The 13537-nt window shown below is 41.7% G+C and overlaps 1 protein-coding gene across 1 annotated transcript; it reads left to right on the plus strand.

Moving 5' to 3' along the window:
• Window positions 1-205: 205 nt before the first annotated feature.
• Window positions 206-13483, plus strand: LOC113409179 (deoxyribonuclease gamma-like). The gene is made up of 3 exons (XM_026662822.1): window positions 206-444; window positions 11897-11985; window positions 13396-13483. Exons 1-3 carry the CDS (start codon window positions 313-315, stop codon window positions 13481-13483), a joined length of 309 nt encoding a protein of 102 aa, XP_026518607.1. The 5' UTR covers window positions 206-312.
• The last annotated feature ends 54 nt before the right edge of the window (window positions 13484-13537 follow it).

The raw sequence follows: 13537 nt of genomic DNA on the forward strand, positions 1-13537 counted from the left end.
TTATATCGAGGTAGAGGTGTAATAATATTGGCAGTATTTAGTACACAGGAAAAGGGATGTTGGGGCTCAAAAGTGAAAGACAAGGACCTTCACACTGTGAAAGTTGGCTCTAAACTACTGGAGATCCCCTGAGGCAAAAGTTCAATTTATCAGTAGTTCCCTGTCACAATATAAAGAAACAAAGGAAAAAGAAGGAAGCCAGTAGTTCCTGTTAAGTGGTTAGTGACTGCTACAGTTAACTTCATTTAAATTACAGTCTGAGCAATACACAGCACACTCCTCACCAGCGCTCTTTGTCCAAGGACTTCAAAGATGTTCTGCATCTCTTTATTTTTGCTTTTCTTTTTCAATGCAACTCTGAGCATAAAAATCTGCTCCTTCAATGTGAGGTCTTTCGGAGAAGCAAAAAGGGCCAGACCTGAAGTCTTAGATGTCATTGTAAAGGTACGTTCATTTGGATTAAACAAACATTGAATTCTCTTTGGACTTTTCAGCTAAATCATCCTGCAGGTTATTTTATATTTACACACAAAAATTTCAAGTTAATTAATGATTGAGCATTAGAAACCGTTTTGTACTGCTAATGGTAAAAATTAATCTGTAGCCCAAAGTCACATGTTCAGCAAGTTTTATTTGTAGGGTAATGTAACAATAGAAACTGCAGATGCAATTTCCTTCATAAAGTTAGAGTTAGGACATGCTGGGAGTCTTTGATGCACAAGAAAAATATCTTGTCCTTTGAATCTATAGAGCCTTATTATAGTTTGAAGTGTTATTTACCTTATTTATTTAATCATTACTCTGAAAGGCTCTCATCTCACTAAGAAATGATCATCACAAGACATTCCCCTTAGCAGGACAATATAGAGTCATAGATTCTAAAGCCAGAAGGGACCGTTATGATCATTTAGTCTGCCCTCCCATATAAGCACAGGCCATAGAACTTCCCCAAAATAATCCCAAGTGTGTAGCTTCTAGAAAAACATACAATCTTGCTTTAAAAATTGCCAGTGATAGAGAATTCACCATGACCCTGTGTAAATTGTTCCTATGTTTAATTACTCATGGTTAAAAATGTATGCCTTATTTCCAGTCTGAATTTGTCTAGCTTCAACTTCCAGCCATTGGATTGTGTTACACCTTTCTCTGCTAGATTGAAAAGCCGATCATTAAATATTTGTTCCCCAAGTAGAGACTTATAGATGGTAATCAAGTCACTCACTCAATCTATTTATCTTACCAGAGAGAAGGTTATCACTATAAGGCATGTTTTCTAATCTTTTAATCATATACACTGTGTTGTTTAAACTGCTTCATAAGCGGGTACTATTAGAGCAGTGTTTTAAAATTCAAAAGCCTGACTTCTTTAATGTATTGCAAGAAAAACATCATCACATTTTCAATGTGTTTCATGAATGAGGCCACTTAATGTTTTTAGAAGAGTACAGGTTCATTTGAAATGAAGCCATAAATACTGAAACCTTCAGATCCATGAAAATTATGGATTGTAACTTCAAAGCCTTGTTTAAAGATGTCATAATGATTGAATAACAGGAGTACTTGTGGCACCTTAGAGACTAACAAATTTATTAGAGCATAAGCTTTCGTGGGCTACAACCCACTTCTTCGGATGCATATCGAGTGAAATATATTGAGGAGATATATATACACACATACAGAGAGCATGAACAGGTGGGAGTTGTCTTACCAACTCTGAGAGGCCAATTAAGTAAGAGAAAAAAAACTTTTGAAGTGATAATCAAGATAGCCCAGTACAGACAGTTTGATAAGAAGCAAGTGTGAGAATACTTACAAGGGGAGATAGATTCAATGTTTGTAATGGCTCAGCCATTCCCAATCCCTATTTAGCCCTGAGTTGATTGTGTCTAGTTTGCATATCAATTCCAGCTCAGCAGTCTCTCGTTGGAGTCTGTTTTTGAAGTTTTTCTGTTTTAAGATAGCCACCCGCAGGTCTGTCATAGAATGGCCAGACAGGTTAAAGTGTTCTCCCACTGGTTTTTGAGTATTATGATTCCTGATGTCAGATTTGTGTCCATTAATTCTTTTGCGTAGAGACTGTCCGGTTTGGCCAATGTACATGGCAGAGGGGCATTGCTGGCACATGATGGCATATATCACATTGGTAGATGTGCAGGTGAACGAGCCCCTGATGGTATGGCTGATGTGATTAGGCCCTATGATGGTGTCACTTGAATAGATATGTGGACAGAGTTGGCATCGGGCTTTGTTACAAGGATAGGTTCCTGGGTCAGTGTTTTTGTTCAGTGATGTGTGGTTGCTGGTGAGTATTTGCTTTAGGTTGGGGGGTTGTCTGTAAGCAAGGACAGGTCTGTCTCCCAAGATCTGTGAGAGTAAAGGATCATCTTTCAGGATAGGTTGTAGATCTCTAATGATGCGCTGGAGAGGTTTTAGTTGGGGGCTGAAGGTGACAGCTAGTGGCGTTCTGTTATTTTCTTTGTTGGCCCTGTCTTGTAGGAGGTGACTTCTGGGTACTCGTCTGGCTCTGTCAATCTGTTTTTTCACTTCAGCAGGTGGGTATTGTAGTTTTAAGAATGCTGCCAGCATTTTTTTTTTCCGCTCCCCCTCTTCCCTCCACCTGGCTACACCACTGATTGGAGTTGCTTATGTGAGTAAAGGTTTACAGGATTGGGCCTTTCATGTGTGTTTTTATCTCCTAAATTTCAACTAAGCTAGAGAAGATTCTGCTTCCACTGAAAAACATTTCCTCATTTGTCCCTTTCACATGATCACAAAACTAAACCAGAAGGGATGTGCACTAAATTTACTTTCTTTGTAGCAGTGCTTAGTCTCTCCTGAAATTGGATCATTTCCAATTATCCTGCCAAAACAATACTTTATACCGTCTTTCCCCGAAAGTAAGACATCCCCCGAAAATAAGACCTACTTCCAGTTTTGCCTCTCGCTGTAATATAAGGCATCCCCCGAAAATAAGACTTCCCCGATAATAAGGCCACCCCGGAATATAAGGCCCCGAAGCTCCAGGAAAAATAAGACCTCCCCTGAAAATAAGACCTAGCGCATCTTTGGGAGCAAAAATTAATATAAGACACTGTCTTATTTTCGGGGAAACAGGGTACCTCATTCGAGTTTCCTATTTAGGGCAACAAATGCCCTTTCATAAATAAAAAATATTAATATAGAATAACCACTGAATATCGGGGCTGGACTGTGGCCTCTGGTATTCTGCAGCACAAAGTAGTATTTAATGCTGCTTTAACTGGACAGCTGGGGGTTTTCCAGTGTAGGGGAAATCCCTATCAGAGTTTGTTCTGTGCTACCCTTTTCCAGCTATAGGGGGCATGCTGGCGTGGAGAGGGGATGTAGTCATATATTCCAGCGATCCTGTCAGTGTAATGGCTTCTTAAGAGCCATTACAAGCTAGCATAGGTTAGAGCTGCCCTGTGCCTGTTCTAATTGTTTGGGGTCCTTATGTGTCAGCCACTGTGTAAAAAATAAAGAACTATTTAAATGATCTATTCCAGGCCCTTGGGTGCATAGTTGTGCTGGGTTGTTCACAGATATTTGTGACTTGGTTCTTGGGTTCACCTTTTGTCCTACAATATTTACATTTAATCTTTCTGATAGTCACTGTGACGTTCTGTACCTCGTGGGAACACCCTACACTCCCATGTTCATCCTTATAAAATGATTGTGTGGTATCCAATGCAAAGTTTGTCATGTCAGGTGTCTTCGGAAGGCTCATGATGTACTGAACATTGATGTTATAGTAATGTTATAGATTGTAATTTCATGTATATAGTTATGAGGCTGAAAATGTGTCCTCATGGCTTAAAGCAAGCCCAGGCAAAACTCTCCAAGAGCAGAGGGGCAGTTCACACCTCATCAGGGCATGTATGGGACAAACCCAGCCCAGCCTCACAGGACCAAAGGACACTGGGCTAGTCAGCAACAAAGGATCTGTTGGACTCTTGAGTGAGTCACCCCCCTTCCTTTGGTCAGCTTGGGACTGCGATGAGGTAATGTAGGGTTACCATAATCCAGCAAGCAAAAAAGAGGACGGGAGGAGCCCCGCCCCTGTCCTGCCCTAGCCCCGCCCCATCCTGTCCTAGCCCCGCCCCTGCCCCTCCCACTCCCCCCCTCAGAATCCCCAACCCTCCCCCCGCTCCTTGTCCCCTGACTGCCCCCTCCTGGGACCCCTGCCCCTAACTGGCCCCCTAGGACTCTACCCCCTATTTATATACAGGCGTGACTACCTGCCCTTTCCTGGTTATTATACGCGGCCAGTCCGCATCCACATCCAGTAGTTAAAAAAAAAAAAAAACCTAATAATTTAAATTGGAATTTCATCCATTAATAAGTATTTATTATATAATTAAAACCATTCTATTGAAGGACAGATATTAAATAACACTAAATAAGTTAATGTTCAAAACAATATTAAAAATTTGAAAATTTAGAGCATGGAAACCAAAATAGCTAAAATTTAGTTTTGGCAAGATACACGGAATGGAAACTCCGGGATCTTTACCTGTCACTGAATATAGCCATCATACCAATAGTGGAATATAAAACAAGTCTACATATACTCTCCTTAAAATTTTTACTTCTGTCCATTCCCAATAATTGTAACAAATCATTATTACCTTCACTCCACTTGCCACGCGCCCCAAGCACAAAACCAAAGAAGTGAATATTTTTACCTCCCGTTAAGTTTTTAATTTCTTCCTCTAACTCAAGATAATAAGCCACCTTCTCACTGTGGGCTTGTTCCAAACTTCCGGCATTATCCTCCCATCGCACTGTAACATCAACCACCACTGCTGTATCTCCTTTTATAAATATAATATCCGGCTTTCTTAACTCACCCTTACTATTTCTCAAATGGGGCTCTATCATTGCCTTCCACTCTAATTTACCAACCTTATCTACAACTGCAGACACTACTCTATTATGCCTTTTTATCCTAGCATTCTTAGTCTTATAACATTGTCCTGAGATATGGGGAACAGTCTCCCGCACTTTACCGCACCATCTACAAAGAGCATTCACACCTCCTCTTCCTCTTGCTAATGTCTCCCTAGTAGGATAAATATTTGCCCTAAGCTGCAATGCTGCGATATACGCTGACGATTTAACTTTACTAGAGTTTCTAAAAATCGAATTACTAATTAAATCATTTTTAAAATATTTTATCCCTATTCCCTGACATCTCAGTTCCGACCATCTTAACAATTCCTCTTCCCTCCATTTCTTGGGATGAGATGTTACTGCACTAAATGACAATATTTTATCCACAAGATTTTCTCCTGCATATAGATAAGATAGGTCCATCCAATCATCTCTCGAGACAATATGTCTCCTCCATTTACGAATTAACATATTTGGGATTTGCACACTAAACTTAGTGAGAGCTAAACCACCATCCCTACCTCTAGAATAAAATATCCCATCTGTGGTACACTGAGGTAAATGTAAAATCTCTTTAACTATTTTTCTAACTAACACATCAAGATTGTCTAAAAGATTAAAAGGGGGTTCTATTAAAAGAAGATTATAAAATAGCTTCGGTAAGATATATGTCTGTAAAATTAATATTTTTTGGGCCGGTTTTAATGGGGCCTTAATTAAATTCTCACTCCAATCTTTCAATTTTTCTTTAAGTACCGGTCCCCCTACACCTATCCAGGGATCTATTCTAGCCCCTAAATATTTTTCAAAATCCCCTGGTTGAACATATTCAATCTCCTCTGACCCTATCTGCCAATTATCCTTAGGATTAACTACATAGGTTTTATGTTTAGTTAAAATATGAAAGCCTTTCGTTTTCTTCACATTAACAGAGAGATTAGTATTTTTACAAAACTCCTCTAAGATACCCAAATTTTTAATCATTCCTTTATATGAGCTACTTAAAATTGCCACATCATCGGCAAAAGCCAATGACGTGACACCATTACCCTTAACATAAAAACCACTTCCTTCTACTTCTAATCTAGTTAAAAGGGGATCCATAGCAATATTAAACAAAATTGGGGACAATGGGTCACCCTGCTTGACCCTCCTCCTAATTAAAATAGACTCAGTAGCTTCATCACCCACCCATACCCTAGTTGTGCAATTATCATAAAGGTCCCTAATAATATCTATAAAATGTTCATCTATACCAAATCTTCTCAACCCGGCTATTATATGTCCGTGTCCCACAGAATCAAATGCTTTAGCCAGATCTACGAACACTATTGCAATTTCATTCCCATTTCGTTTAGCCCCTTTAATCAAATTATCTAATATAGCAATATTTTCCTCACACCCAGGGGCGGATATAAACCCTTTTTGTCTACTACATATCTTAACTGTTTCCACCAGTCTTTTTGCTAATATTTTGGTATAGATTCTAATCCAAACTGACCCAATTGTCAATGGTCTCCAAGATGTTAACTTCTTCATTTCCTCCTCATCTTGTGTCTTTGGTATTAAAATCGTTCTATTTTTCTTAAATTCATCTGGTACTTGTCTATTTAGAAACCATATATTAAAAATTTTTGTAAGTATTAAGGAGTCTAAATTAAAAATATCCCACAAATTGCTCACTTTTACTTTATCTGGGCCAGGAGCACTATCTTTTCTTATTTCTCTTAAAGCTATTCTAATCTCATCCACAGAGATCGGACTCATTAATATATCATTATCCGCATTCTCTGTGGATGATGGCCACCCTATCATATTACCATGTCCAATTGTTCCCGAAATATTCACATAGTATTCCTCAATTTCTTTCATAGGGATAGCACACTTAGCCTTATCTGTCTCTCCCATTATAATGCGAGTCAATCTTCTTCTATCCTTATCAAATAATTGTTGATAGAATTTATACTTAGCTTTCTTTGTAGCATATCTCCTAATTGCATTAAATTGCTTCCTTCTCCCCTTTCTCATCTTCCCTTTTCCTTTATTCCTCAACTCTATTTGACTTTCATTTCTAGGGTCCTTTCCCTCTACTAATGAATAACATAATTTTTCCAACATTGCCCATCCGAGAGCTTTTGTTAAATCCTCCTTTAATAATCCTTCAATTTCCCCTAAACTATTTATTATTTCTCTTCCCTCCCTACTTTGTTTTCCCCGTTTACATATTTTCTCCACTAAATCCACTTCTGGATGTCCTTTTAGTGGGAAAATCCTCTCTCTTGGGGGCGGAATTTCTAATATATTTACTCTAATGTCCTCTACCTCAGTCACTTCCTCCCTATCTCCTGTTACCACTAACTTCTTCTTTGCTAATTCTCGTCTTTTATCTGATATTTGTTTATTCGTTTTGGTCCTCATCTCGCTCTCAATACATTTATTTATATTCCTTTTCCCAATATATTTCCTTTCCAACTGTATAAGCTGCGCAACCTCATCTTTGGTCCATATACGAGATCTAGTCGATCCCTCTTTGATCTTACTTTTAGCAGCCATATCTTCTTTTCTTTGCTCATTCCTCACAGCAGGGTGTCTATGTCTACAGTGTTGGCTCAATCCAGATCTAGTATGAAAACCAAGCCCACAGACCGGGCACGTATGGCTCTTCATTGGGGTATCTGCCTTCTTGGGTATGCACTTGGGGTAGTGGCAAGCTATATTATGATATTGAGAAGATTTTCCACATTTACTACATACAACTCGTATGGCTTTACTTTTATGAACCACATTAATGTGTTTGGCCCATTTACCAAATGTTGGTAATATCTGGAGACATATTGGACAATTAAAACTATCAACAGGATACTCTAAATAAAAAACCCCATCCTTCCACAAACTACTTTCTAATATATTTATATTACTACCAGTACTGTTAAGATCCTTATTACGATCCCTATTAAAATCAGTACTTGGTCTAAAACTATTTAATAAACTAGACCCATTAACTAAATGAGCATTAAGATATCCCGATTCGCTAACATATGGATCATCAAATGTACTTAAATACTTAAAATCTGGATTGAAACTTTCCATAGTTAAATCATTAAAAGTGTCCCTTGTAAAAACCATCGGTAAGATAGATAAAATCTCCTCACCATGATCATCACAAACATTCTCCTCTACCTCCTCTCCATGCTCCACTGGGAGGACTTGATTCTCACTCTCATGCTCATGAGACTTCATTATAGTCCACACCATTTTATCCATTGGTCCAGCGACCCTGATCACACCCCTAATATATTTAACACTGTCAGCCGGGGCATCAAAGCCAACAGCGGGGGCATTATTAACCCGGTCCAGCGCCAATCCGGTATAAAAATATAAATTACTTTTTTCCATAGCTAAAAGATTTACCCTTCTCAGGAGGAAACTAACCCGTGCCTGGGGGAGACTACCCTTACCAGGGGGAATCTAACCCTTACCAGGGGGAGTCAACCCGTACCTGGGGGAGGCTACCCTTACCAGGGGGGCATCCATGTGGCACCATATGGGGCTGCCCAACCCCGTCCCACACCCCACTGAATGTGGGATGTGGGTTCGTCCTCCGCAATCCACCTGGCTATCCAAGCCAGTTACCGGCTCTCACCACGAGGAGGTAGCGGTTGGACTTGCAATCCAGAGGCTTTCCTCAAAGAGGGGTCCCTGCCTCTTGTCCCCTGACTGCCCCCTCCTGAGACCCTCCCCCCATCCTAACTGGCCCCCTAGGACTCTACCCCCTACCTGTACCCTGACTGCCCCAACCCTTATCCACACCCCCACCCCCAGACAGACCCTTGGGACTCCCACGCCCCATCCAACCACTCTCCACCCCCTGACAGCCCCCCCCCCAGAACTCCCGACCCATCTAAACCCCTCTGCTCCCTGTCCCATTGACTGCTCCGATCCCTCTCCCCAGTCCTGCCCCCTGACAGGCCCCCCTCCAGAAGTCCCAAACACCCCCCCCACACTCCTTGTCCCCGACTGCCCCCTCCTGGGACCCCTGCTCCTAACTGCCCTCCAGAATCCCACCCCCTACCTAAGCCTCCCTGTTCCTTATCCCCTAACTGCCCCCTCCTAAGACCCTCCCCCACCCTAACTGCCCCCCAGGACCCTACCCCCTACCTGTACCCTGACTGCCCAAAACCTTATCCACACCCCCAGAAAGCCCCCCCCGAACTCCCGACCCCCCCGTCTCTTGACTGCCCCCTCCAAAACCTCCCTGCCCCTTCTCCGACCCCCTGGCCCCCTTATTGCTGGCCTTTCTTCGCCTAATGTCTTGGTGAACTTGCTCAGGAACTGCCTGAGCCACTCGTCGGCACGCTGGGCAACAGTGGGGGAGGAGCTCCAGACTGCCGGAGCCGATCTGCGAATGCAGGGAGGGAGGAAGGGAGTGAGTGATTTCTGTTGCAGGGGAAGCGGAGGAGGAGCCCTCTCTGGCTGAGTGTCGGAGCCCCATGTAAGTGGCACCATCCGGCCGCGCGTGCTCTGCATGGGGGGGGGAAGTCCGGACATTTACAAATTCCCCCCGGACGCTATTTTTAGCTTAAGAAGCCGGACATGTCCGGGGGAATCCGGACGAATGGTAACCCTAGGTAATGCTCACCTGACGCTGAAGTGGGAAGACAAAGCCAAGAGGGGAAAAAAGAACATGATAAAAGGGAGAGACATTTGCCAAGCTCTTCCTTTCCCTTCCATCTCCATCTACAGACATTACCACCAAGCAACTGAAGCGCTGATCAAAGGGGAGAGCCTGGCTGAAGGGAAACCAGCCAGCCTGTGGTGAGAAGTATCTAAGTTTGTAAGGGCATTGAAAGTGTTATGGTCAGCTTAGAATGCGTTTTGCTTTTATTTCATTTGACCAAATCTGACTTGTTATGCTTTGACTTATAATCACTTAAAATCTATCTTCGTAGTTAATACGTTTGTTTGTTTATTCTACCTGAAGCAGTGCGTTTGGTTTAAAGCATGTCAGACACTCCCCTTGGGATAACAAGCCTGGTGCATATCAATTTCTTTGTTAAATTGATGAACTCATAAAAGCTTGCAGCGTCCAGCGGGCATAACTGGTGTAAGAGAAAATCCAATGTTACCCAAAACCTTGCAGGCCCAGAACTTATGTCAAGCTGCCAATGTTGGCCCAACAGGGAGGAAGGGGTGGGGGGAGAAAAGGGCATGAAGGAGACAGTAGAAAGTACTTAACAGTCCCTCGGCAGAAAACAAATTTGTAATATCCCCTACTGTCAACATCTAACCACAAAAGACAGACAGACAATAACAGGAAAGGCCTAATATGGAAAGAATTTGCTTTTGCTCCAATCAGCATTAACCTTGCAGAATTTTAATAAGAAATAATAAGAAAATTATATATGTAATGATATATGTAACTTACGTACTAAGTTTATGGTTTTAAGCTTTATAAGCCAGTTTGTAACCAGCTTCGGGGAGGCCGTTTCAGTAATGGTTCTCCCCTCATAGAATCATAGAATACCAGGGTTGGAAGGGACCTCAGGAGGTCACCTAGTCCAACCCCCTGCTCAAAGCAGGACCAATCCCCAGACAGATTTTTGCCCCAGATCCCTAAATGGCCCCCTCAAGGATTGAACTCACAACCCTGGGTTTAGCAGGCCAAGGCTCAAACCACTGAGCTATCCCTCCCCCCTGCGCGCATGTAATCAATAAATGGGCCTCAGGCTGATCTTATTGAAAACACAACGCGTGGATCCATTTTTTCCACATCACTGGACACAGCAAGACGGAGGTTCCTAGGGTTGTGTCTGGGACGAGAGATATTGCCTAGTGACATTCGGTTGCACACACCAAGGAGCAGCTTGCATGCCAGAGGCTGTGCGTGAACGGCCCAGGAGTGGGGGTTCTCACAGCAGAGCAGGGTAAGGCTGGCTCCCAGAGTCAAGGATTGGAGTGACCTAGCAGGTCACCAGTCCAGATAACACCAGGAGAAAGTCACAGTCACATGTAAGGAAAGAACAAATTCTAGATTCCAAGTAGTTAGAAAACCTCAGAGTTACATTCATGTCTCCTGCTGTAGCTGTATCTCCCTGATACACTGATATTAGTTCATCGTGTTATAGTAACACCCATAATGTCCTATGTCCAAACATAGTTAGCTACAGTACCTGTCCCACAAAGCTGACATTCTACGAGTCTAATCCTACAAACACACACATGAGTAAATTTTCTCACACAAATAGTCCCAGTTACTCAGGGAACCAATGCAACTGTCACTGAAGTCAATGGAAAGACTCCTATTGGTTTCAATGGAAATTGGGTCAGGCACCAAGTGAGTAAAGTTACTTGTGTACATAAGTGCTTGCAGGATTGGGCTGAAAGAGGAGACAAGCTACAAAAGATGGGGAAGAAAGATCAAACGTAACAGAGATTGATGGGCAGAACCACCAGCTGGGGAAGATGAGCAAAGCTCTCTAGGGTTGCCAATGCTCCAGGATTGTCATGGAGTCTCCAGGAATTACAGATTAATCTTTAATTAAAGATTATGTTCTCTGATGAAACCTCCAGGGAGACAGCCAACCAAAATTGGCAACCCTAGCTCTTGCCAGCAGCAGTTTATCCATTTCCTCAGGGATTTTTTTTTTTATGGGTTCATAATCAAAGGATTTTTAACACAAACAAGCCACTCAGAGCAGCGGGTTCCAAACTACCAGCCACCTTGACAGCTCCCCAGCCACCTGGGAGGAAAGGACACACCCTTCACCCATGGTAGCTGCCACCACAGCTACTTCCCATCTACCTTCTCAACCTACCCCCAATTACCCATGTGACAGGCAGGGCTCTGGGTTACCCCCATGCACTAGGGCTTGTGGAGGGGTAATTGTCCTTGTCACAATAATCAATCATTTTTTCTCTTTGTTAAAATGTTCTAACCCTTGAAAATATACTGAGCACAAACAGCCTTTGCTCTTTTCTGCTGCAGGTTATTTCTCACTGTGACATCATGCTACTGATGGAAATAAAGGACAACAGCAACAAGATATGCCCCCTTTTAATAGAAAAACTCAATGGGTAAGGCAGACTACAAATGTGCATTCACTAACACAAGTACATGCAGAAAGGCAGAAGAGCTGGTAGAAAAACATAGGAATTGCCATATTGGACCATGGTCCATCTAGTCCAGTCTCCTGTCTCCAACAGAGGCCAGCATGAGATGCTACAAATTAAGGTTCAAAAAACCCTGCAGTGGGCAGATAGGGGGTAATCTGGCCCTCACAGGTCTAAACCTAATTCCTAATAGTTAGAGATGGGTTCATATGCTTTTTGTTAGCATAGACTATTATAACTATGGATATTTCTGGTATCCATATAAAAATTCAAGCTTTCTTTGATTTTTGCTAAGTTCTGGCCCCCAAGAACACCCTGTGGTAATGAGTTCCACAGTCTAATTACGGAACATGTGACAACGTATTTCCTTTTATCTGTTTTGAATTTTTCCATCTTTCAATTTAATTAATGTCCCCCTTTTCTTGCATTGTGAGACAGGGAGAACAGACACTCCTGATCTACCTTCTCTAAAGCATGCATTATTTTATATATTTCTGTTGTGGACCTTCTTTTTTGTCTCCTTCCTAAGGTAAACAATACCGATCATTTCAATCTATCTTCACATGACAGCTTTACAAAGCCCCTAATCATTCGCATCACCCTTGTCCAAACCCCTCTAGTTCTGCAATGTCCTTTTTGAAATGGGCTGACCGGTACTGCACACGATACTCTGAAATGGGGAGGAAAGGACAGCTACAAAAGTCCACGTGATCTGCTAAGCACCAGAGCACTCCCTTGAAGGATCAGGTCCTTAGACTGAAAGATCTCAGATTGAACTTCATGCATAAAAAAATACAGTAGAAGAGAACTAGGCTCTTTGACTGGCTTACTGAAGAAGACTAGCAACAAAGTCATTTACAGCCTAATTTTTAAAAAATGTGTCTGATTAGGGTAGGGTTCAGTAGGTCTAAAACTAATGCATCATGGGAAATAAGATGAAGAAAAAAAAAGAAAAACAGAAAGAAAGACTTGGCTGACAGCATACAAAGAAGAGGGGATTCACTTTTAGCTAGAAATAGAAATTGTCTTTGTTGGATAAAAATAATATGGAGATGAAAACTATATCCCTGTAAGTTTCTGCTCTAGAAAATATAATGCATCTATGGATGGAAGTGAGGCATAGGAAAAGAATAGGAAGTACAGTACAGAGCATAAAACCTGAGGTTAAAAAACGCAGCATGAGAGGTGTAGGGGAAAAAAAGTGAATAATTATACAAGATAATACCAAAAGATAGTTTTAGATGACTTCTCTCTGTAACCCAGCACAAGAAGTCAGTGTTTCAGACCCTCTTACATGTGTTTACTAATACAAGATTAAATAGAAATCCAAACCCTTATAGAGACAGAAATCTACTTAAAATATTCTCTTTCTAGTCAGTACCAAGAAGAATATGACTACGTGATCAGTACAAGGTTAGGAAGAAAGTCCTATAAGGAACAATATGCTTTTATCTATAGGTAAGTGAATTTGTTGTCCCACAAACTTATACAGGATCGTTTTAGGGGTCAAGGCAAA

Source organism: Terrapene carolina, unplaced genomic scaffold, assembly GCF_002925995.2.
Source record: "Terrapene carolina triunguis isolate 2854851 unplaced genomic scaffold, T_m_triunguis-2.0 Scaffold30581, whole genome shotgun sequence".
Classification (NCBI taxonomy): Eukaryota; Metazoa; Chordata; order Testudines; family Emydidae; genus Terrapene; species Terrapene triunguis.

Bases quoted from the DNA above. Each gene is read 5' to 3' on its own strand.
- LOC113409179 (XM_026662822.1), top strand. From the start codon at position 313: ATGTTCTGCATCTCTTTATTTTTGCTTTTCTTTTTCAATGCAACTCTG. The intron at 445-11,896 runs GTACGTTCATTT...TTTCTGCTGCAG, and splicing joins TCTTAGATGTCATTGTAAAG to GTTATTTCTCACTGTGACAT. The intron at 11,986-13,395 runs GTAAGGCAGACT...TTCTCTTTCTAG, and splicing joins TTAATAGAAAAACTCAATGG to TCAGTACCAAGAAGAATATG.